The following is a 21,965-nucleotide window of genomic DNA, read 5'->3' as shown; positions in this document are numbered from 1 at the left end:
GCTGGCTCAAAGACAAAGGAATTTTAGGATCCATCAAAAGACAATTCAAAAAAAGCAAAAGAAAACATCCTCTTCATATTGAACTGAGGTCAGAGAGATTTTCTTTGTAGCCTAAGAATCCCAAAGGTGAAGATTTCCTTGAAACTTCAAGGTTGTAATATTATACAAGATCAGAACTTTTCTCAGTAAGAAATTAAGTAGCTATTTTTAGACAGATATTTGAGAAAAAGGATAGCCTTGGTCATAAGTATCCCTGTGGCCATTTGCCGTAAGTGTGATATTCCAAAACACAAGCCCGAAAAATTGCTAAACTTGGTGCAGCAGACTTCTGTCTCGCCCGCTGCTCCCCTCAGCAGTGTATTTCAGTAGATCTGCCTATTCTGCTCCCCACTCTGTCTCTGGTAAATCCTCTCACTGCCCCTGCACCTCTGGCCTGTACCTCAGTTCCGTATACATAAATAAATAAATCTTTTTTTAAAACTTGTTATTTTTGATCAGGTAAGAACTGTAACTAGTTGGTATGTTTCTTTTGGGAATTTAATTCAAGTATAAAGGTGCCCAAGAACAGTACTAAATGCTAAAGTTCAAGTACAATGACCTTACCTTAGTTTTCAGGCTGAATTTTATCCCCATTCTATTTTTATGGTTCTTTTTTTTTTTTTAAGATTTATTTATTTATGCCCATAAAAACTGAGGTACAGGCCAGAGGTGTGGAGGGTGAGAGGATTCACCAGAGAGAGTGGGAAGCAGAATAGACAGATGTACTGAAATATACTGCTGAGGGGAGCAGCCGGCAAGTCAGGAGAAGACTGCCATGCTATGTGGATCACCTCCCTGGCAGACAGCTTCACAGTGCTGCACTTCGATCTGTTGCACCACCAGGAAGGGCCCCATTTTTATGGTTTCTGATCTGACTTTAACATTTCTTTTTTATATATGGTCTCACTATAAGCTAACTCAAAACCTTGGAATTAATACCAAACAAAATAAATAAATGAAACAAGAGTAGAAATAGAAACTCTTTCTACCTACCCCTTGGATTTATCAAGAGGGAGAGTAAAAAGCAGAAATAATCCATTTGTTTGCTTGTTAAATCCTCTTTGTCTGATGACCAAACTATCCCTCCTGGTACATCAATGGTCCTACTTTTCTCTCTTTTTTTTAAGATTTATTTATTTATGCACACAGAACTGGGGTACAGGCCAGAGGTGTAGGAGCAGTGAGAAGATTCACCAGAGACAGAGCGGGGAGCAGAACAGGCAGATTTATGAAGTACACAGTTAAGGGGAGTACCAGACAGGTCAGGAGAGGTCTGCTGCACAATGTGGTCACCTCCTGGGGCATGGATCAAACTCATGCAGAAGTGGCTTTAGCTTCCTAGTGCTGTGCTTTAACATGCTGCACCACCAGGGAGGGCCCAGTCCTACTTTTTCAATTAAGTGATATTTGAGGCAACTAGGAACTAACATTTGTCCACAAGTTATTTTCCTCCTTTTTCTCTTCTTGTTCTTGTCCCTTTTTAACTTGTTACTGGGTTTTACCTCAGGCCTACTGGGAACACTTAGGCATAAGTAGAATGATACTGGAGCTAAAAAAAAGTGCTATATATTTGTCAGACTATATACTCAAAGCAATCACACTAGTTGTGTACTCAAAGCATCTCACAAAGAAAAGTCACTAGGGACACATTTAGAGCTTCAGCATTTACTGAACACTGTGAATAATTCATTCAAAATCTATATAGCTACATGAGCCATTAGCCTAAGAACTGAAATCAAACTTCTGTTTCTGGTCAGATAACACCTCTTAAAATCCAAAATCATCCCCACATTTAAATCAAATATTCAACTGCCCATAGTCACATTTACTTAATCCCTCAAATCAAACAGAGGCTAAGTACATGTATGTTGTATATATATTCATTTTCAAGATTTACCTTTTATATACAATTTGGGATCTGTACATCATAAAAGATTCAGGTAAGAAATGCAAGTATTTATTGACACTTCTTCCAAGTATACATATACACAGGTTGAAGGCAAAAAGCAAAAAGGAAAAAAAGTCAGATGATGCATTTTACTCACCAAGTCTTTAATTCAAGCATTTTTTGTTTCCCAGTAGACATTTCTTCCTTTTAGGGAAACAAGGCCTCTGTTTCTTATCCTCCTTCTCACAAGTAAATTAATTTTGCATTACATGTTTTTAAACAAGTGTGTGTAGTACAGAGCAAAGTGAAAGAGGTTTGAGAATGTCTGTTTACTTGTTAGTTTCAAATCTTTCCATCTTTTTGAAAAGAGCATTTTCAAAAAAGTTTTTGCCTGCACTGCAGATTTTTGGCAGGGTAACTGTCCTATTTCAAAAGCTTTGCTGAATTGGAAAACTACAATTACGGTTTTCATCCTGTCATGTTAAAAATTCTTCGGAACCATTAAGGCTGCTCTTCATTCTCTAGGCACACCACCCTGACATACTTCAAGGGTTCAGAGTTGACATTTAATCACAAAAGGCACCAAAAGACATAAAAGGGAAGAACGCAGCTAAATCCTCCCACAGCTCAGTATAGAGCTTCAGTGATTAAAAAATCTCTGACCTGATTTTCATAAGGTAAAAAAAAACAAATACTTCTCTAAACAAGTATTTTCTATAAATATATATTTTTTTTCTTAGCAGGATTTTACCACTGGCCGTCAAGAAAATATAGCTGCTTTTGGTTTCATTTAGTAAAAAGTGATCTGGGAATAAGTTAAAAAACCAGAACTGTGGCCCTCCCTGGTGGTGCAGAGGGTTAAAGCACTGCACTAAGAAGCTGAAACCACTTCCGCATGAGTTCGATTCCCACCTGCCCTGGAGGTGACCACATGGTGTGGCAGACCTCTCCTGACCCGCCCGCTGCTCCCCTCAGCAGTGTACTTCGTTGACCTGCCTGTTCTGTGCCCCCCACTCTGTCTCTGGTGAAGTCTTTCTCCACCCCTGAGTCTCTGGCCTGACCCCAGTTCTGTATGCACAAATAAATAAATCTTAAAAAAAAAACCCAAAACTGATGCTCAGAATGACCAAGTGAAGGTTGTTCTGCTTTGAAAGGTTAAACATAAATTTATGCATAAAAATAAGTAAATATCTAATTACAAACATCAAATTATTTTTAATTTTAGGTAAAACAGAAAAGCTATGCCCATCACTGAGCAAAGAACAAGAAAAATAAGTATTCTCTGTTGTTTTTTGAGATTCAAAAGGACAGGTGGACTGCAAACCTAGTCAGCTTAGGAACTAGGTAACTAGATTAACTCAAGAAACCTATCTTCAAAACAATTATGGAAAAAACAATTGGGCCACAATTAAGTCATCAAATTACATGGTTTCACATATAAAGTAACTAGAAAAAATGTTTAAATCTTTTTATCATGTTTTACTTAAGAAACTAGGTAACACATTTCTATAAGGCCATGTTAGAAGAGTATAGGCTCTGCATATTATGCAGCTGAATTAAAAAACCTTTTTTTTTTTTCAAGTGAGTCAGTTCTCAGTTTTCATTTTTCAACAATTTTTCCTTCAAGTAAATGAAGGAAAGGGAGAGGGGTTCTGACAACAGAATGATCAGAAAGATGCAATGCTTGCAACGCTGTCAGTGTTGAAGACAGAGGAAGGGACTACCAAGAAATCTAAGTAGTCTTAAGAAGCTGGACTTTAAAGGCAAGGTATGCTATACCCCCAAAACTTATGGAATGGAACAAAACTCTGTCTACACCTTGATTTAGCTGACTGAAATCCCTCTCAGCTTTCTACCCCACAGAACCATAAGATAGTAAGTCTGTATTATCTCAAGCCACTAAGGTTATAGTAATGTATTCTAACAGCACAGAAAACTAATACTATGCTATACTAACACTATAACCTATACTGTTTGATATATCATTAAGGGAATTCCCTTCTGTAGGAAAGAATGGGTTGCCCTATTAATGAATATTTTAGACAATGATGCAATTTTTACTGTTACAAATGGCTGTACCAACAAATCTGTTCCCATGTCAACCAGCTCATTAGTTCAAAAACAAGTCTGTGATACCAGAAAGAGGTCAACACAGAGTGACCATCCTTTTATATTCATATGATTACTCACTCGATGAACTCCTCTTTACACTGCTTTAGCATTTCACATGTCTCTTGGATCTCTTGTTCACTCAAAAGTACCAACATCCCAATAGTTAGGTGAAGCTTTTTGGGATTCTGGAAAATGGTGCTGTCGACGCCATGATCCTGTTATCAAAGGAAAAAAAAAAAAGTGGTGGGATAGGCTTGACAGTTCAGAAATAAACCAACACATCCATGATTAATTGATTTTCAGAGTGTTGAGACAATTCAAGAAGAGTCTTTCAACAAATGACTTTGGGATAACCGAATACTCACATGCAAAAGACTGAAAATGGATCGCACTTAGTATTATACAAAAATAGTATCAAAGTGGATCTATCCATTACCTAATATAACAGTTAAAAACATAAACACTTGGGGCCTTCCCTGATGGTTCAGTGGGCTAAAGTACAGCACTATGAAGCTATCTGCAGCCACTGCAGCAAGAGTTTGATCCCTCCAAGGAGCTGACCCACATGGTGCAGCAGACCTCTCCAGACCTCTCAGCCCTCTGGTCCCTTCAGCAGTGTACTTTGTCAACATGCCTGTTCTGCTCCCCACGCTGTCTCTGGTGAATCCTTTTACCGCCCCTGCACCTGTGGCTTGTACCCCAATTTTGTATGCATAAATAAATCTTTTTAAAAAACATAACACTTAGACCAAAAAATAAGGGTAAAGGTTTTCCCTGGTGGTACAAGGGGTTAAGTCTCAGCACTATGAAGCTGTCAGCAGCCACTGCAGTACGAGTTCAATCCCTAACCAGGGAGCTAACCTACATGGCCCAATAGTCCATTTCTTTTTAACCCACCGCTCCCCTCAGCAGTGTATTTCAGTAAATCCACCTGTTCTGCTCCCCACTCTGTCTCTAGTCACCCCCCCTCCTTCACTGCACCTCTGGCCTATCCCCCAGTTCTTGTATGCATAAATAAAATCTTTTTAAAAATAATGGGAAAATCTTTATGATCACTAACTTGACACTGGTTTTTCAAGACATGACACAAATACTATGGGCAACAACAACAACAAAAAACAGATAAACTTTATAGAAATTAAAAACCTTTGTGTATAAAAGGCCACAATCAAGAAAGTGAAATATATTGCTGATGGGAGCACTGGAAGAGTCAGAAGAGGTCTGCCACACAATGTGGGTCACCTCCAGGCGGGGGATCAAATTCATGCTGCAGTGGCTGTAGACAGCTTCACAGTGCTGCACTTTAACCTGTTGAGTCACCAGGGAGAGCCTCATTTCCCCATATTTATTTGACTGTTTCTATAAAACTTCACAAAGGTCGTTCAACCTATAGTATGAAAACACTGATTACACACAGAAATCTTAGAAGTCACTATCTCAAGTCACTGAGGCAAATGTGCTTTTTGTTAACAGATTTTGGGGGCAAATGAACAGCCATTTGCAAAAAGAGCACAATTATATCCAATCCTTGCATGACACACAGAATAAATACAAAATGAAAGACTGAAATATAAAAACAAAACTATACAGATCAGAAAGAAAACATGACGTTCTCCTTTATCTGAATATAAAAAAAAAATACTTTTGAACTAAAATCCGAAATCCAGATGGAAAAAAGAAACAACATACATTTGTATACCTAATAACAGAAAACTTTTAATAGCAAAGAAAAATAACAGTCGGGGTGAGGGGGAATTATAAAGAAACAATATACTAGAAAATAACATCTCCAATATTTATCACTACATATATGGATAAGGGTTTAATACTCAATATATAAAGAACTTTTTATAATCAAAGGAAAAAAATGAGTAAGAAATCTACTGAACAGCAGGCAAAAGACAGACACTTTACAAAAATAAAGATATAAAATAACTCAAACATAGAGGAAGATGTACAATTTCACTCACATAAAAAGACCTCCTCACCATGTAAACACAATACATTCTATTGGAGGGGGTATGGGGAAACAGGCACTTTCATACACTGTTGGTAAAAATGCAAATGGTACACAAACCCTATGGTTATAAGAAGTATCTGATAAAACAAAAAGTATTTAAGTATTATTCTTTGATCTACTGTTATAAACTGAATTGTGTCCCCACAAAATCTTTATTATTGAAGCCTAAAACCCCAAGGCAACTGTATTCAAATATAAGTCCTTCAAGGATGTAATAAGAGTTAATAGAGGTTATAAGGGTGTGAGCCTCATCCACAGGGAATAGGGTTCTTGTAAAACAGAGACACCAGAACGATGTAAACATAGAGTAAAGGCCTGGTAAGGACACAGCACAAGGGCAGCTATCTCTAAGCAAGGAAGAAAGACCTCATCACTCACCATTTCTGCCAGCACCTTAATCTTGGATTTCTCGTCTCCAAAACTATTGAGAAAATAAATTTCTGCTGTTTAAGGACTCAGCTCATGGTTTTCTGTTATAAGAGCCACAGTAGTCTACTATGTTCAGCAATTTCACTTCCTAAGTTAACCTGAAAATACATCTCCAATGATATAAAACATATGCACACAAGTGAAGCACACTATTATAGTAGATATTAAAAAAAAAACATCTAATTGTCCAGTAATAGAAGACTTGTTGAAAGCAATAAAAGCAATGTAAAAAACACACATATAAACTAATATAGAGTCATTTTTCAGGACATTACTAAATGATAAAAGAAAGAACATGTTGTTATTCTAGAAAGTATGAAAATACTGAAAGAAATAAACTAAAAAAGCAGGCATGTCAACAACACAGGAACCAAGACAATCTGAGCAGCAAAATAATTAAGAAGAGTAATAATTTATAAACTATTGAAAAAATAGAAATGTATTTATCTGTATCAATGATTAATAAAGGAAAGAAAGTTGTTTCTTGCAGCAGAATATCACATGTGAACCAGTAAGCATAGAAAAAAATACTAGAATTAGAAATACTTTGTAACCATCAAAGCAAAAATTGGTTCAGGCAAGAATTATCAAAGGGTACTAAATTTAAAGGAAAATTTTATAAGGAGCAGAATACTTGCATAGCCTTAAAATATCTTCCCACAGACTTCTTACTGCTTATAAGGAAAAATAATATATAGTTACTATACATTGAAGAAAGTAACACCCTGTGTGGATGGTATAAAAATTAACATTACCAATGAAAGGTATTGTATCTAGATGTGATACCCGCTGAAAAGGACACATCATCACTTATGTAATGTTCTAACCAGGAATGCATAACCTTAGTCTATCTAAGAGGAAACATCAGACAGATTTTGAATGAATAGCATGCTATTTAGGAGGGGAAAACAATCAATGTCAAAAAGTCCAATAAAAAAGTTACAAAAATGTCCCATGTACAGAGATAAAGGAGACATGATAATCAAATAAAACACCTAATCCTAGACTAATCCTAGACTAGCTCCTTCACCAAAAAGGGGGAAAATGTTGTATTGAACAACATTAGAACATGGATGGTAAATTAGATAAAAACACCAATGTGAAATTCGTTAAAGTTGAGAACTATATAGTTAGTATGCAAAAAAAAAAAAAAAAAATCCTCTTCTTAGTAAATAAATATTTTAGTATTTAGGGGTAAAGGACCAAGACATAAAACATACTCCAAAGTGGTTCAGAAATAAAGGAAAGACTGATTTAAAAAATACTAATACATGGATCTTAGTAAAGGGTACTATTCTTAGTTTTACAACTTTCTGTGAAGTCTAAAATTGTTAGTATCCTACTATTGCTGTAACAAATAGCTGCTATGGGGAAAACTAGGAAGGAATGGGGATGAGTTCCCCCACTTGCCCACTTAAAAATATAGCACAAGATCCAAAAGCAGATTTACCTTGGAAATGAGAAAAAGGAATGCTAAAAGAGAGAAGAAAAAATTTATTGGCCAGCACATGGCAGGATGCTGTCTGTTCTACAGACAGTAGGATAGTATCAACTGAGCAGAGAGATCAGGGGACATACAGAAGACAAAAATGGGAGTTAGGCCCACCTGTGTTCAGTCTTTTTCCGGTCACAGCCTGGTAGCTCTGCCCCTAAGTTTCAGCTGCCCCCATTCAGGGAGTCAGTAGTAGGGTCTGGATAACCCCATCTTTTCCCACTGAAATGGCTATGAGAGCCACCCACTGGTTGGAGGTTGCTCCTCATTGTTCCTCTTGGATCACCACAAATTTATTATTTGTAAAACAAGGAAGTTCTAGAACTTTCCTTAACTTACTCTTTGGGAACCAACTACTTTAGTCAATTTAGTTTCATTTTCTAAGAAAACACTGCATACTGGGAAAACACAGAAAGCAAAAAAGGCAAGAAAAAGAACAGATGGGATAACCAGAGGTAGCATAATATGAAATCTTTTGGGGAATTGTGCGTCACAATGTTTCAGTCTTTAACTCTACTGACGGTTACAAAACTTATACCTAACTCTATTGCATCATCTTTTAATGAATGGAAAAACATCCTGAATTTTATCCTGTCTAGCAATGTTATCTATCAAGAAAAAGTTTTCTCTTACTGAATTATCTAAATTTAATGCGGAACCAAACAATCTTCAAGGCAAGGGCATTAATCCCTAAAGACTCTATTTATCTTTGCTTGGAATTTATCATATTCCCAGTCACAAGCCTCTTCACTGAAATGAATAAAAACCAACATCAAATTCTTTACTCCGGGGGTTTAATTACTCTGGGCGCTGCTCCAAATTCACCATTACTTGAAGCTGGAACTATTTTATTCCATTAGGTTGGCCACCCAGGCTGGCGCCTGAAAATTCAGGCGCCAGGTAGTGACCTTGACTCCAGCAAGGAAAAGCAAAGATGAAGTTAACAGGAATTCCCTGAAGCAGTTTTGTCTACATGAAAAAAAAAAATGTTTCCTTATGGCTAAGTCACAAGTATGAGCCTCAGTTTCTTTATTTTTTAAATAAGATTTCATCCAAGTTAAAAAAGAAAAAGCATGCAAAAGCTACCTCCATAGAAAGTTTATGTGCAGGCCCAAACCACAATTTAGAGTTCAAAGTCGTATGTATTCTAACACAGCAGCCCAAGTACTAGACCTTCACCCTCTCATTCATTCTGAAGCTCCATGATTTTACCACTAGCAATCACAACATCAAATACCCTTCATTGATTTCACTTTGAATCCAGCACTTGGGCACTACTGATGATGCCATCAGCATGAATAATTAACACGGAATAATGAAATCTAAAATAGCAAACGTGGGGGAAAAGTCAGAGGAGAAAAGAATGGATTAGCCCAACATGAGCATTCTTAAAGCTTGGGATAAAACTCAGCCATCCTTCAACACAGATGGTATATAACAAGTTGCATCTGCCAGATATGTCAGCAAACAGAAGGAAAAATCTCTCTTCAGACCAGACCCAAAAGGTCATGGCTCCATTATATGATAGTTAAAAAGAACTCCTATGAATCTGATCCAAATGTGTAGCACCCAAGATGTAAATAATTCATAGCACTCTGCCTTTATAGAACATGCCAGGAGTTAGAGATTTAAAAAAAAAAAAAAAAACCCTTCAAATTATATTCAAATACACATCTTCTAGGAACTCAAGGCAAAAAAGGTTTGTGATTTAGCTCTAAAAGACCTGTACCTGAAATACAGAATCTAGGATTCTAATTCCCACTCTGTTTCAAGCCAGGTTTAAATAGGCAAGTCATTTCTCTTCTCCAGACTTCTGTTTCCTTTTATGTAAGAGAAGGAATGGTCTAGGTTACTAGAAAGCAAAGATGCTGTATGTGTGCATGAAATCTACAAAGAAGTACTAAATATTTATTTGTGAGGGAACTATTAATTCACTTTCTGATATTCAAATAAAATAGAAAATAAATATAGGAGCCATCCCGTGTGCTCATGGTATTTCTTTATCCTTTTTATTTTAGCTATCCCATAAATATCACTTCTGGGCAGGTGATATAAACCTCATTCACATGGAAAGTTATTCAAATAAGACAGAGTGGTTAAAAAAAAGTATTTGGTTTTGCAACCAGATAAATTCAAATTCTGCCACCTATCAGCATTGTGACCTGAGGTGAGTAACTTATTTAATCACTTTGAAACTCAATTTTATCAAACATACATTTCCTTCTCAGGGTTTTTCTGAGCCTTAAATGAAATATATGTAAAGTCTCTGACAGTAGTATGGGATAAATAAATCTTCTTGCTTTTTACATGACTACATAACACTCTTAAAAAATACCAAATGCTCTCCCTTTTAAAGCACCACCAGGAACTAAATTAGGCTCTGCTGAGTCATTTCTATTATTCTTTAAGAATGTGCCAAAAAGCTGACTTTGATTTGAGAGTCTCTACGTTATTAATAGAATATCTTGTTAAATTGTATAAGCTTCAGAAAAGTTTTTTTTTTCCTCTTCTGATTTCTAAATTCTATGCACACTACAGGAAAGTGGAAAGATTTTTTAAAACAAAGGACAAATAGCTTTTACACTGACCAGAAAAAAAAAAAACTTTATCAAGCTTTGTCTAAATATCCTTATGCATTAAATAGGACTAAAGAGCATCATCCCCTTTTTAAATAGGTCTAAAAGATGTGTCACCCTATGACCCTTTTCCCTATAGCACTGGCAGTAGCTGCAGACCCCACCCTAGGGGCTCTGTCTCGGCTGCTGCTCGAGAGCAATAAACTTTACTTGCTCAGCCAAAAAAATAAAAAATAAAAAAAGATGTATCACCCTTAATGAACATAAAGTATAGTTAAAACTACTTTTCTCAAAGCTTAACTGAATGTTGATATAAAAGGATCCTCAACTCACCTCCTCCTGCAGACACATCAAATCTACAGTTACATAAAGAACAATTTCCTCCATAAGTAAGATGAAAGTACTAGTTAGCACTCCATCTATCGAACTACATTTATTCCCAAATATGAACACTGATCATTTCAACATCAGCGATGTGTTAGCAATACATACTTATTCAAGACCCTCAGCCACACGTCCCTCATGTCCTATATCCATGATATAACAACTTCTAGTACTAAACAGTATGTGCCATGCTCTGCTCTAACACCTTACATTGATTAATTCATTTATCCTTTACATCAACACCAAAAGCAAGTACTACAATAATCCCCACTTTAGAACAGACCTCTGAACTATGACTGAACATATCCCCTTCTATATATGCCACAGTCCCTAATTATTTTCTCAATACTGTATCAATAGCTTCTAACTGGTATCTGCCTCTGGTACCCTACTCCTTAACTCCATCTGCTTCAGAATTATTTTTCTACAATGTTAAATAAATCACCTTTGATCATACTTTTTCCCTAGAGCTTGACTATCTACAGTATACATTCAAAATCCTTAATCCTACTCGCAACCAGGATACCAGTCACCTTTCTGATCTTAATTCTTGACTCTTCCCTACCTACTCTCTTCCCAGGCTCTGGTCTTAAACTCCCACTGACTATTCCCTGAACACAGCAAATTACAACATATCTCTAACTTTGCAAGCACATTTCTTCTGTCCAAAATGCATGTTGCCCACCTTACTAAACTGATACGAATTACTTGTCCTTCCTTCAGGACTGTGCTTAAGTCAATTCCCAGTAAGTCCTTACTGACCAGTACACAATCTCTCCTACTGCTTTCCCTTCTAATAGCCCTTGTCTCAGTACTATAGTTATTTCTATCATTCAGAAGACATCTTCTGACTATGTTGTACACAACAACCACCTCTATACAGATGGTGTATCTGTAAACATCTCCTTTTCTTATTTTCCTACCCAATTTCAGAACTCAGGAGTTAAAAACTTTTCTTAGCCAAAGATAATTAGGCGTCTCCCTGGCAGTGCAAGGGGTTAACTCACAGCACTAAGAAGCTATCCAGTCACTACTACAGCATGAGTTCCATCCCCAGCCAGGCAGGTCATCCTCATGATACAGCAGACCTCTCCTGTCTCACCCACTGCTCCCCTCAGCAGAGTATTTCAGTCAATCCATCTGTTCTGTTCCCCATTTTCTCTGGTGAACCCTCTCTCACCCTTCCCCCCTGTGCCTCTAGCCTATACCCCAGTTCTTAATGTATAATCTTTAAAAAAATTACCCTACTTCATTCTAAATTAGTTAATAAGAGATAATTTTAAATCCTACAACTCCCCTTATACATGAAGAGTCCTAAACTACACACGAATGTTTTTATATATAAATTTTCTTCTTCATTGAATACAAATGGGGAAAAAAAAACCAATCCTGACCGGAGGTGGAAAGATACAGATCCATTAGTCATTTCTGCTCAGTATTGGCCTTTCAACTATAATATGAGCAGAATTATGCAGTTTCTGGAGCTCTAAGCTATTCAGTTTCTCCAGGCAGCCTGAGAAATCCCCTGTTGCTTCAGACAGATCTATAAGCCTTTAGAATGCTCCACCAAACACAGTTTTGAATTACTGTTTTTCATTACTGATGTGCTTTCTACTGAACCCTGCTGTGAGATAAAATGGAGTTATAGCAGCATTACTAGCTATAGAATGATTGAGAGATACACAGGGTTTTAATATACTTCTTGACTCACAGACAGTAAGACATCTTTGAATTTTAATGCAAGAAAGGAAAGAATGAAAAAATAAGGTGCAGTTTATCTTCTGATCACACAGATGAAAAATACCCCACTGATGTCCATAAATACTTAAATCCTACATTAAAAACTCATGCTTACGGAGCTGAAGCACAGGGATGATGGTGATAACGTCTGTAATCAAACAACCTTTTCATATAAGTGACCAATACAAAGGAAGATGATTTCAGAAAACACTATTATTCTAAAAGGTAAATTCATAATTTTCTTGAATGTAAACTCAAGGAAAAGCATGCCACAAAATGCACTGACAAAAGAAGTCAGCTCTTTTAAAGGAAGAAAAGGAGGTTTAAGTAAAGGGGAGGGGAGGATAGGATGAAATCTGGGAGTAGAAAAGTTGTTTACTGGATCAAAATTGTGACCTTCACAACAATGTTTAACAATTAAAATGGGGGCCCCTAGTGGTGCAAGGTATTAAGACTCAGCACTGTGAAGCTGTCCACTGCTACTGCAGCTCAAATTCAATTCTCCACCAGGGAGCTGACCCACATGGTGCAGATGATCTCTCCTGTTTTGCCTGCTGCTCTCCTCCACAATGTGTTCCATTCAATCCACCTGTTCTGTGCCCACTCTCTCAACGCCCTGAATATTCTGAATATTCTCAATGCCCTTCCTCCCACCTCTGGCTTGTACCCCAGTTCTGTATGCATAAATAAATAAATCTTTAAAAAAAAATTAAAATGAGGCCCTCCCTGGTGGCACAGCAGGTTGAAGCACTGCACTAAGAAGCTTAAGCCACTGCCGCAAGAGTTCGATCCCCGCCTTCCCCGGAGGAGATCCGCATGGCTGGCAGATCTCTCCTGACCCGCCCGCTGCTCCCCTCAGCCGTGTATTTCATCGATCTGCCTGTTCTGCTCCCCACTCTGTCCCTGGTGAATCCTCTCACCCTCTGCATCTCTGGCCTGTACCCCAGTTCTGTATGAATAAATAAATCTTTAAAAAAAACTAAAATGAGTATTTGTAGTAGGTAGAAATCTAAGAATAATCTTAACCTCCACATAATCCCTACTTTTTGACTGTGGGTAGAACATGTGAACACATTACTCCTGTGAGTATATTAAATTAAATGGCACAATTATCTGGGAACAGTAATAATAATCCATATACATGAACTTTTTTAAAAAGCACAATTGTTTGGCTGGAGGGAAAAGTCAGAGATTTTAAGAAAAGAAGGATGTGACAAAAGCTAGAGGTACCACAAATCAAAGAAATGTAATTTTTGACCTTTAGTCACAAAGACTGAATTATGTCAACAATCTCTATGAACTTGGAAGTGGATTCTCCCCCAGGGCCTCCAGTTAAAAGACCAGTCTGCCCAACATCTTGATTCAGCTTTGTGATACCTTGCTAAACTGAGAACTGACATGAGTCTACCAGGTCTCATCTACACAACTACTACAGAACTGTGAAATCATAAGATATAGTTTCAAACTGTTAAGATAGTGGCAATAAGTTATATAGCAACAGAAAATTAATAAGATAGAGCAAGGTACAAATGTAAATTAATATGTTTCAATACTACCTTTCACTTCAAAGATACCCAAAAGAATTGAAAAAGAAGATAAATGCACCTTCTCAAAAAAAGATAAATTAATACTAATCAAAAATTTTACAAGATAGGGAGCCTAGAGGTTAAGGCTCAGTAATACCACTACTATGACCTGAGTTCATTTCCTGGTCAGGGAGCTGATCCACATAGCACAGCAGACAGCTCCTGTCTTATCAGCTCTCCCCTTAGCAGTGGATTTCAGTGAATCTGCCTGTTTTGCTCCCCCCTCTATCTCTGATGAGTCCCTCAACCCATCCCACTATCCTAAACAGTGGGAAAAAAACATCATTAAACAAAAAAGACAATTTACTGAACTGGAGAAGATACCTGCAAACCCTGTATCAGACAGCAGATTAAGACTGAAAATATATAAGCAACTCAACAACAACAAAATATAGCCTGATTGAAAGATAGGCAGAGGATCTACAATTAGTTATTTCACCAAAGAAAATGGCCAACAGATACATGAAAAGATGTCTATATCACTTATCTTTAGTAAATAAAAATCAAACTGTACCTCACAATAGTACATTTGTTTATTATCACAAGTCAAGGAACAAGTGCTGGTAAGGATGTGGAGAAAAGGAAACCTTTGTGCCCTGTTCCTGGGTTAGCCTACCTTGGAAAGTACTCTTTAGGTTCCTCAAAATAGTACAGACCAAAAACAGGGCCTCCCTGGTAGTGAAAGGGGTCGAGTCTCAGCACTCTGAAGCTACTGGCAGCCAATGCAACAGGAGTTCCATCCCAGCAGGGAGCTAGCCCGCATGGCACAGCAGACCTCTAATGTCTCACCCACTGCTCCCCTCAGCAGTGTGTTTCAGTCAATCTGCCTGTTTTGCTCCCCTCTTTGTCTCTGGTGGATCCTTTCTTCCCTCCACCCATCACCTCTGTCCTACAAGCCAACTCTTATATGCATAAAATAAATCTTAAAAAAAAACTACAAACAGGACTACCATATGACCCACTAATCTCACTTCTGAGTATTTATTTGAAGAATACAAAACATTAATTCAAAAAGATACACGCACCACAACGTTCACTGCAGCACTATTCACAATACCCAATATATAAGCAACCCAAGTGCCTGTTAATGATGAATGATTGGGTAATGAAAACTCACACAAGCAATACTAATCAGACATTAAAAGAGATCAAATCTTGTCATTTGCAACAACATGGATAAACCCAGAGGGGATTATATTAAAATGAAAAGACAAATACCATATGACTTCACTTTCTTGTGCAATAAGAATAAACAAAGGTAAAAATAAACCTTTAGAACCCGAAGGGGGGCTGAGCAGGTATACGGTGTTGACTGCCTGGTGGTGAATGGTGTTGGATGTGGTGTGATATATACAGATGCCTAGGTGAGAAACTATACCTGAAGCCTAGGGGATGAAAAATTACTGTAACTTGTATTACAAAGATTAAAGTTAAAAAAAAAAGCTGAGAAAAAATGTTTCTATAGTTTCTAGAACTACAGAAACTGTAAGAAACCTTATAGGATGTTATTCAGAAATAAAAACAAAATTAATGATAACAATAAAACAAAAAAGATGAGGGAGGAAAGTGATGTATCATAAGTTTCTTAACATTATACATAAATATTATATTTGGTATGTAATATTATTTAAGATGATAAATTAAAGACATAAGTTGTAAACCTCTACAGCATTTACTGAAAAAAAAATGAAGTGCAGCTAATAAGTCAAGTATTCATCAAATAAACTTTTTTTAAAACCCTCAATCCAAAAATAGTAGGAAAAAAAGAACAAAGAAAAGATGGAACAAAGAGAAATAGATAGTAAGATGGTAGAATTAAACCTATACATCTCTGAAATTACATGAAATGTAATCATCTTGGTCCTTTCATGAACAGATAAAGCCACATTTGTAAAAAAAAAAAAAGGTTGCAGACAAACCCAACCCAACAAGATGAAGATACCTGCCCTATATATTCACAACTAAATTTCAGAATGCTAAGTGAATAACCCTTAAAAGATAACTACAGCATACATCAGGAGTAACTGTCCAGCACAAAGGGGTAGGAAGAACTGTAACTGAACAGCCTTTGCATGATACCAGGGCAATACAACTCATGAGAGAGAGTGGATGCTATATAAATGCCTGCCTATACCTGTTAACTCAGGGGCACATTCGTATACCTGAGACTTTAGAGACTGTGCTAGATATGGGAGTGTAGAGAGTTAACATCCAGGATAGAAACTGCACTATTGAAGATCTATAGGAAATAAAGGATCAGAGATAAATACTGGCTTGAGCCAAAGGTTCCCAATACAGAACAGCTAGAGTCAGGTTGGACCACATATGTGTCCTTATAAAAGAGGCTACTTTTGCAGTCTGAGGTGATATTCTAAATACCTGCCTAACTCCCACAAGACAATAACTGAATGCTTCCACTAACCCAGAGTTTAAGCACCTGGATCTTAAATAACAAGAGGAAGTGCCCTAGGGTAAGACTTGTACTAGGAAACTAAAGAGATCAACTACCAGCTGTGATCCTGTCTTGATCTTTGAAGACCATGATGTATACCATACAGTCAGTAAGAAAAAAGTCAGCAAGTAAAAAAATGTCACCACACTCAGTCTTTCCACTGGGAAAGTCATGTGTAAGATAAGAAAGATGTGGGTAAGATAGTGAAAGTTGCCCCAGAAAGCCTTGCACCTGGAATTGCCCAGGAGCTGCATGGACACCTCCCAGAAAACTGGCTGCTTTACCACCTAGCTGATCTGATTGACTGAGACCACACCTACCTGGAAGTCTCAGAAATCTTGGACATCAAGGCCTACATCATCTCTCATGACTCCAGTATTATGCTGGCTAGGCTGGTAAGTACAACGGAGAAGCATTCCCATCTTTGAAGACTTTTTCAGTTATACCTGCCATGACACAATGGGTATGGAGGCAGATCATTCCACTTAATTTCCTGCCTCTGCTGTAAGTGTGGAAAATGGGCCCCTGTGCAAGCCACTGGTTATGATGATGGAGAGCAAACTCCCTCACTGCCCCCATGTGGCCAACTTGATTAAAGATGCTGGCTTTCCCCCAGGCATGATCAATACTATTCCTGGAGTGGGGCCATCATCACAAGGATGCTGACAGAGTGACCTTCACAGATGCCACTGTAACGAATGATAAAATGATCCCAAAAGCCATATGGAAACACACAGGATCATGAATTGACAAAACAAGCTGCCTGGAATCAATGGCAGAGAATAAGGCTGAGAGAAGAAGTAGAGGAGAACTTAACAGCATGGTAGAAATAGTCTACATCTTGTTTGTGATGGGTTTTACACTGACATATATATTCTTCAAACTCATCAAAGTATATTCTTAAGATGGGTAGATTACATTATATATAAATTATAACTCAAGAAAATTGATTTTCAAAATGGAATAAACTATGAAAAAAATTAAAGTTTACATTTTCTAACATGTTCTACATCTTAGAATTCACCCCAAAGAACCAACAACCCAGGCCATAAAAACACATGCTCCCTGATGGTGCAACTTATTGAAGCACAGCACTGTAAAACTGTCCTTCATGCTGTCACTTCATGTTGAAGCTGCAGCATGAGTGTGATCCTGGCCAGGGAGGCGACCTCTCCTGTCTCACCTGCTGCTTCCCTCAACAGTGTTTTTCAGTCAGTCTACCTGTTCTGCTTCCCATTCTGTCTGGCGAATCCTCTCACCTTCCCCCTCTGACTTGTACCCCAGTTCTTGTATGCATAAATAAATCTTAAAAAAAAAAAAATACATGAACAAAGTGTTCATTACAGTATTATTCAATAGAAAAAATTTTCTTTAATTTTCCATTAATAGGAGACTGATTAAATAAATTAGGGTACATTCATAAAATAGCATATTCTAATTACAAAATCATAATTAGATATATATGAATTGACCTGAAACAAGTTGTTTACTCAAAAGGTAGTATAAAAGGCTTGTATAATTTTATTTTAATAAATTTATATAACAAATACATATGTAAACCCCAAAAATGTATGAGCTAACTTTATACCAAAGCATGTAATCTTTTTTATTTATTTTAAAGATTTATTGACACATACAAGAACTGGGGCATAGGTAAGAAGTGTGGAGGGTGAGAGGATTCACCAGAAACAGAGTGAGGAGCAGAACAGGCAGATCCACTGAAATACACTGCTAAGGGGAACAATGGTCGAGACAGGAAAGCAGGCAAGACAGGAGAGGTCTGCGGCACCATTTGGATTAGCTCTCTAGCTGGGGATCGAACTCCTGCTGCAGTGCTACACTTTAACCCCTTGCACCATCAGGGAGGCCCACTGTTACCTCTTTTATTTGAAGAATGCTGAAATAAGGCCCTCCCTAGTGGTACAATAGGTTAAAGAGCAGCACTGTGAAGCTTGCAGTAGCCACTTCAGTAAATTCGATCCCTGACCAGGGAGTTGACCCACATGGCATGGCAGACCTCTCCTGACCTCTCCCTCTGCCTCTTCCTGTTCCCCTAGCAATGTACTTTGCCAGTCTGCCGTTCTGCTCCCTGACCTGCCTCTGGTGAATCCTCTCGCTGCTCATGCACCTCTGGCCTGTACCCCAGTTCTACATGCATAAATCAATAAATCTTTAAAAAAAATGCTGAAATCATTTCTTTTTAGAAATGAAAAACTATGAAAGATGTTAAGTGAGTTTCAGAGGAAACAAAACAAGGACTTAAAGCCACACAGTCTTTCAGGAAACAACTGCTATCTCAATGACAGAGCATATCATATAGTGTATAGGCTTGAAAGCTATCAGAAGGGAATTCACTGAAGCTGGAGCAAATAAATACAGAGTACTACTATAAAATGCCTACAGGATTTTACAGTCATCTGTTTGTGATCCTAACATCAGAATGAAATTTACTAAAAAATTCCTCTTCATAACAGGTAGATAATGGTTCCTTATTTATTTACCCTTTTATGCTGTGTTTATTTCCCTGCTGTTATCAGGACCTGATTTAAAAGCAGGGAAAAAGCAATGTCAGTATGGAGCCTCCCTGAAAGCAGGAAGGAAGTACTTTGGACTAATTAAGGCCAGCATGATATTCATGGTGACCAATCTCATTCCAACAGAGTTAAAGTAATCATTCCAATATTTGTTCCCTGTTAGCCATATCAGGAACCAAAAGAAGTGAGAAAGCATACACACACACATAAGCAAAGAAAGAGGAAAAAAAGGTTAATGTATTATAATCTGCTTCTTACGCACCAGAATTTGTAACATTCCAAAAATATATAATCACTGCACTTCAAAAAGTTAGTATTTACAAGGTAAAACCATTTCCAAACTTACCAATCCTCCCAACCAAAGTACCAAACATATATTGAAAATGCAGGATTCATGATCTTCTCTTACCCTACTTCACTTACTTACCTCCATTTATAATAAATCATCTTGCTATGAAATGTTAAAAAAAATATTATTTTGATGGTAGTGTGTGCGTGTACTTGACTTACAGATGTCCCTATTCAAGCGCATAAACGCCAAATTTGTCACTTAAAAATGGATTCCATATTATCTACTCATACTTATCCAGTCTAAGTCTACTCACCTACAACCTTTCTTAAAAAAAAAAAAAAATTATTTATTTATATAAGTAAGTACAGGGGTGTAGGCCAGAGGTGTGAGGAGGGAGAATGGGGGTGGGAGCGCTGCAGGGCGGTGGTGAGAGGATTCACCAAAGACAGAATGGGGAGCAGAACAGGTAGTTCCACTGAAACACACTGCTAAGGATAGCAGTGGGCAAGGCAGGAGAGGTCTACTGGGCCATCTGGGTTAGCTCTCTGGGCTGGGATCAAACTCATGCTGTAGTAGTTGGCAATAGTTTGATAGTGCTGAGACTTAACCCCTTAAGCCACCAGGGAGGCCCCGTAGCCTCCTTCTTAAATAATCAATGATTATTAATAAATTCTCACTCCATGCTCCACAAAGCCCTTGGATGTGAATACTTCTAAATCTGCATATCTATATAAAGATCACCATAATCTAACATCTACGACCCATTTTTAGTCATAGAGACAGGACAGGACAGGAAAAAGGAATAAAGGGGAAAATTGATCTTGTAAAAAATTTCATCCAAAACATCTTCACTAACCTTGCTCACAACTATCATCCACTCTTAATACTCCAAATAATACTAATAACTTTAACTTAACCAGCCATAACAACAGCAGTAGTAGTCAGTAAGGTTTTTTAAATGCTTCTATATCAAGCAGCATAGTGAGTGCTTTGTGATCTCATTTAGTCCTTTCATCAACTCTGTGAAGCAACCTGTTAAAGAGTTGGAGAGGTTACTTTACCCAAGTTCACACAGATCAAGGAATCCAGAATCATACCTAGACCCACCTGTTTCAAAAACCAAAGATGTTAAACACTGTTCTGTTTTATTCCAAATGCTTTTATTCCTTTTTACTACAAGACTAAGGAAAGAGAGAACAGATATTCATATGCAGGAAAAAAAAAAAGGAAACTTAGGGGCCTCCCTGGTGACCTAAGGGTTAAACTGTAATGTTATCATCCCTGGGCCTGAGTTCCATACCTGGCAGATATGCCAGGAAGGCCATGTACAAGAAGATCTATTCCACAGCTAAATCCGAGATTAAAAAGGAAAAGAACACTACCATCACAAAAGCAGTTTGATGGTGACAAGAATGTCAGTATCCAAGTAGATAAAACTTAGCAAAATGCCTAGATATTATCTTACTAAAGATGTACCTCAAAAACTGTTGAGCCATGGGAAAAACCTCTGAGTCACTATGTGAGAAAAATGTGAGCTAGCATCTCTCTTGGCACCATTCTGATCATCCCAACACTGTTTCCAGAGGCAAAAGGGTAGTTTTCTTGAAGCAGCTGACAGTGGCTTGCTACTCAGTCCCTCAGTTGAATTCCCCTGTGTAGGACACACCAGAAATTTGTATAATTGCTGACTCCATCAAAATTGGTATCAGTGTTGTGAAGATCCCTAAAAATCTCACTGATGCTAACTTCAAGAAGTTGCATAAGCCCTGCCATAAGGAAGTGAGATATTTGATACAGAGGAGAAATACAAGTTTATAGAATAGCACAAAGTTGATCAGAAAGCTGTGGACTCACAAATTCTGCCAAAAATCAAAGCTGTTCCTCTACTCTGTATTTGTTCTCACTAATGGAATTTACCCTCACAAAGTGGCATTCTAAACTCCCTACAAAGAATTTAATTAAGTAATGGTCATTCAAAGAAAAAGAGAACCTCAAACACATATATACTCTTTTTCTACTTTTAGGAATTTACTAAATTAGAAACTAACTAGACTAGTACAGAAAAATATAAATATGCAAAAGAATACCCATAACATTATTATTTACAATAAGGAGAAAACAGAATAAAGAAAAGATTGAATAAATTACTATACAACCATGTAATAGTAAAGAATCATTAAAAATCAAGTCATCTGGTGGCCAACATGCATATGAAAAAATGTTCAACATCACTCGTAATAAGGGAGATGCAAATTAAAATGAGATAACACCTCACTCCAGTGAGAATGGCACATCTTCAAACAACTAGCAACAACAAATGTTGGCGAGGATGGGGAGAAACAGGAACTCTCCTGCACTGCTGGTGGGAATGCAAACTAGTACAACCACTATGGAAAACTGTTTGGAGGTTCCTCAAACTGC

The 21,965-nt window shown here is 37.5% G+C and overlaps 1 protein-coding gene across 4 annotated transcripts in view; it reads right to left on the bottom strand.

Moving 5' to 3' along the window:
* The window catches only part of ASCC1 (activating signal cointegrator 1 complex subunit 1), a 99,648-nt gene that overhangs the window by 61,945 nt on the left and 15,738 nt on the right, over window positions 1-21,965 (bottom strand). For all 4 annotated transcript variants that reach the window (XM_012723578.1, XM_012723575.1, XM_012723577.1 and 1 more), the window contains exon 6: window positions 4,118-4,254. In XM_012723578.1, coding sequence (XP_012579032.1) covers window positions 4,118-4,254 — 137 coding nt within the window. The remainder of the gene's footprint in view (window positions 1-4,117; window positions 4,255-21,965) is intronic.

The sequence above is a fragment of the Condylura cristata genome, unplaced genomic scaffold (genome assembly GCF_000260355.1).
Source record: "Condylura cristata isolate star-nosed mole 26May11 unplaced genomic scaffold, ConCri1.0 scaffold00011, whole genome shotgun sequence".
Classification (NCBI taxonomy): Eukaryota; Metazoa; Chordata; class Mammalia; order Eulipotyphla; family Talpidae; genus Condylura; species Condylura cristata.
This window is presented reverse-complemented; position numbering and strand designations above follow the sequence as displayed.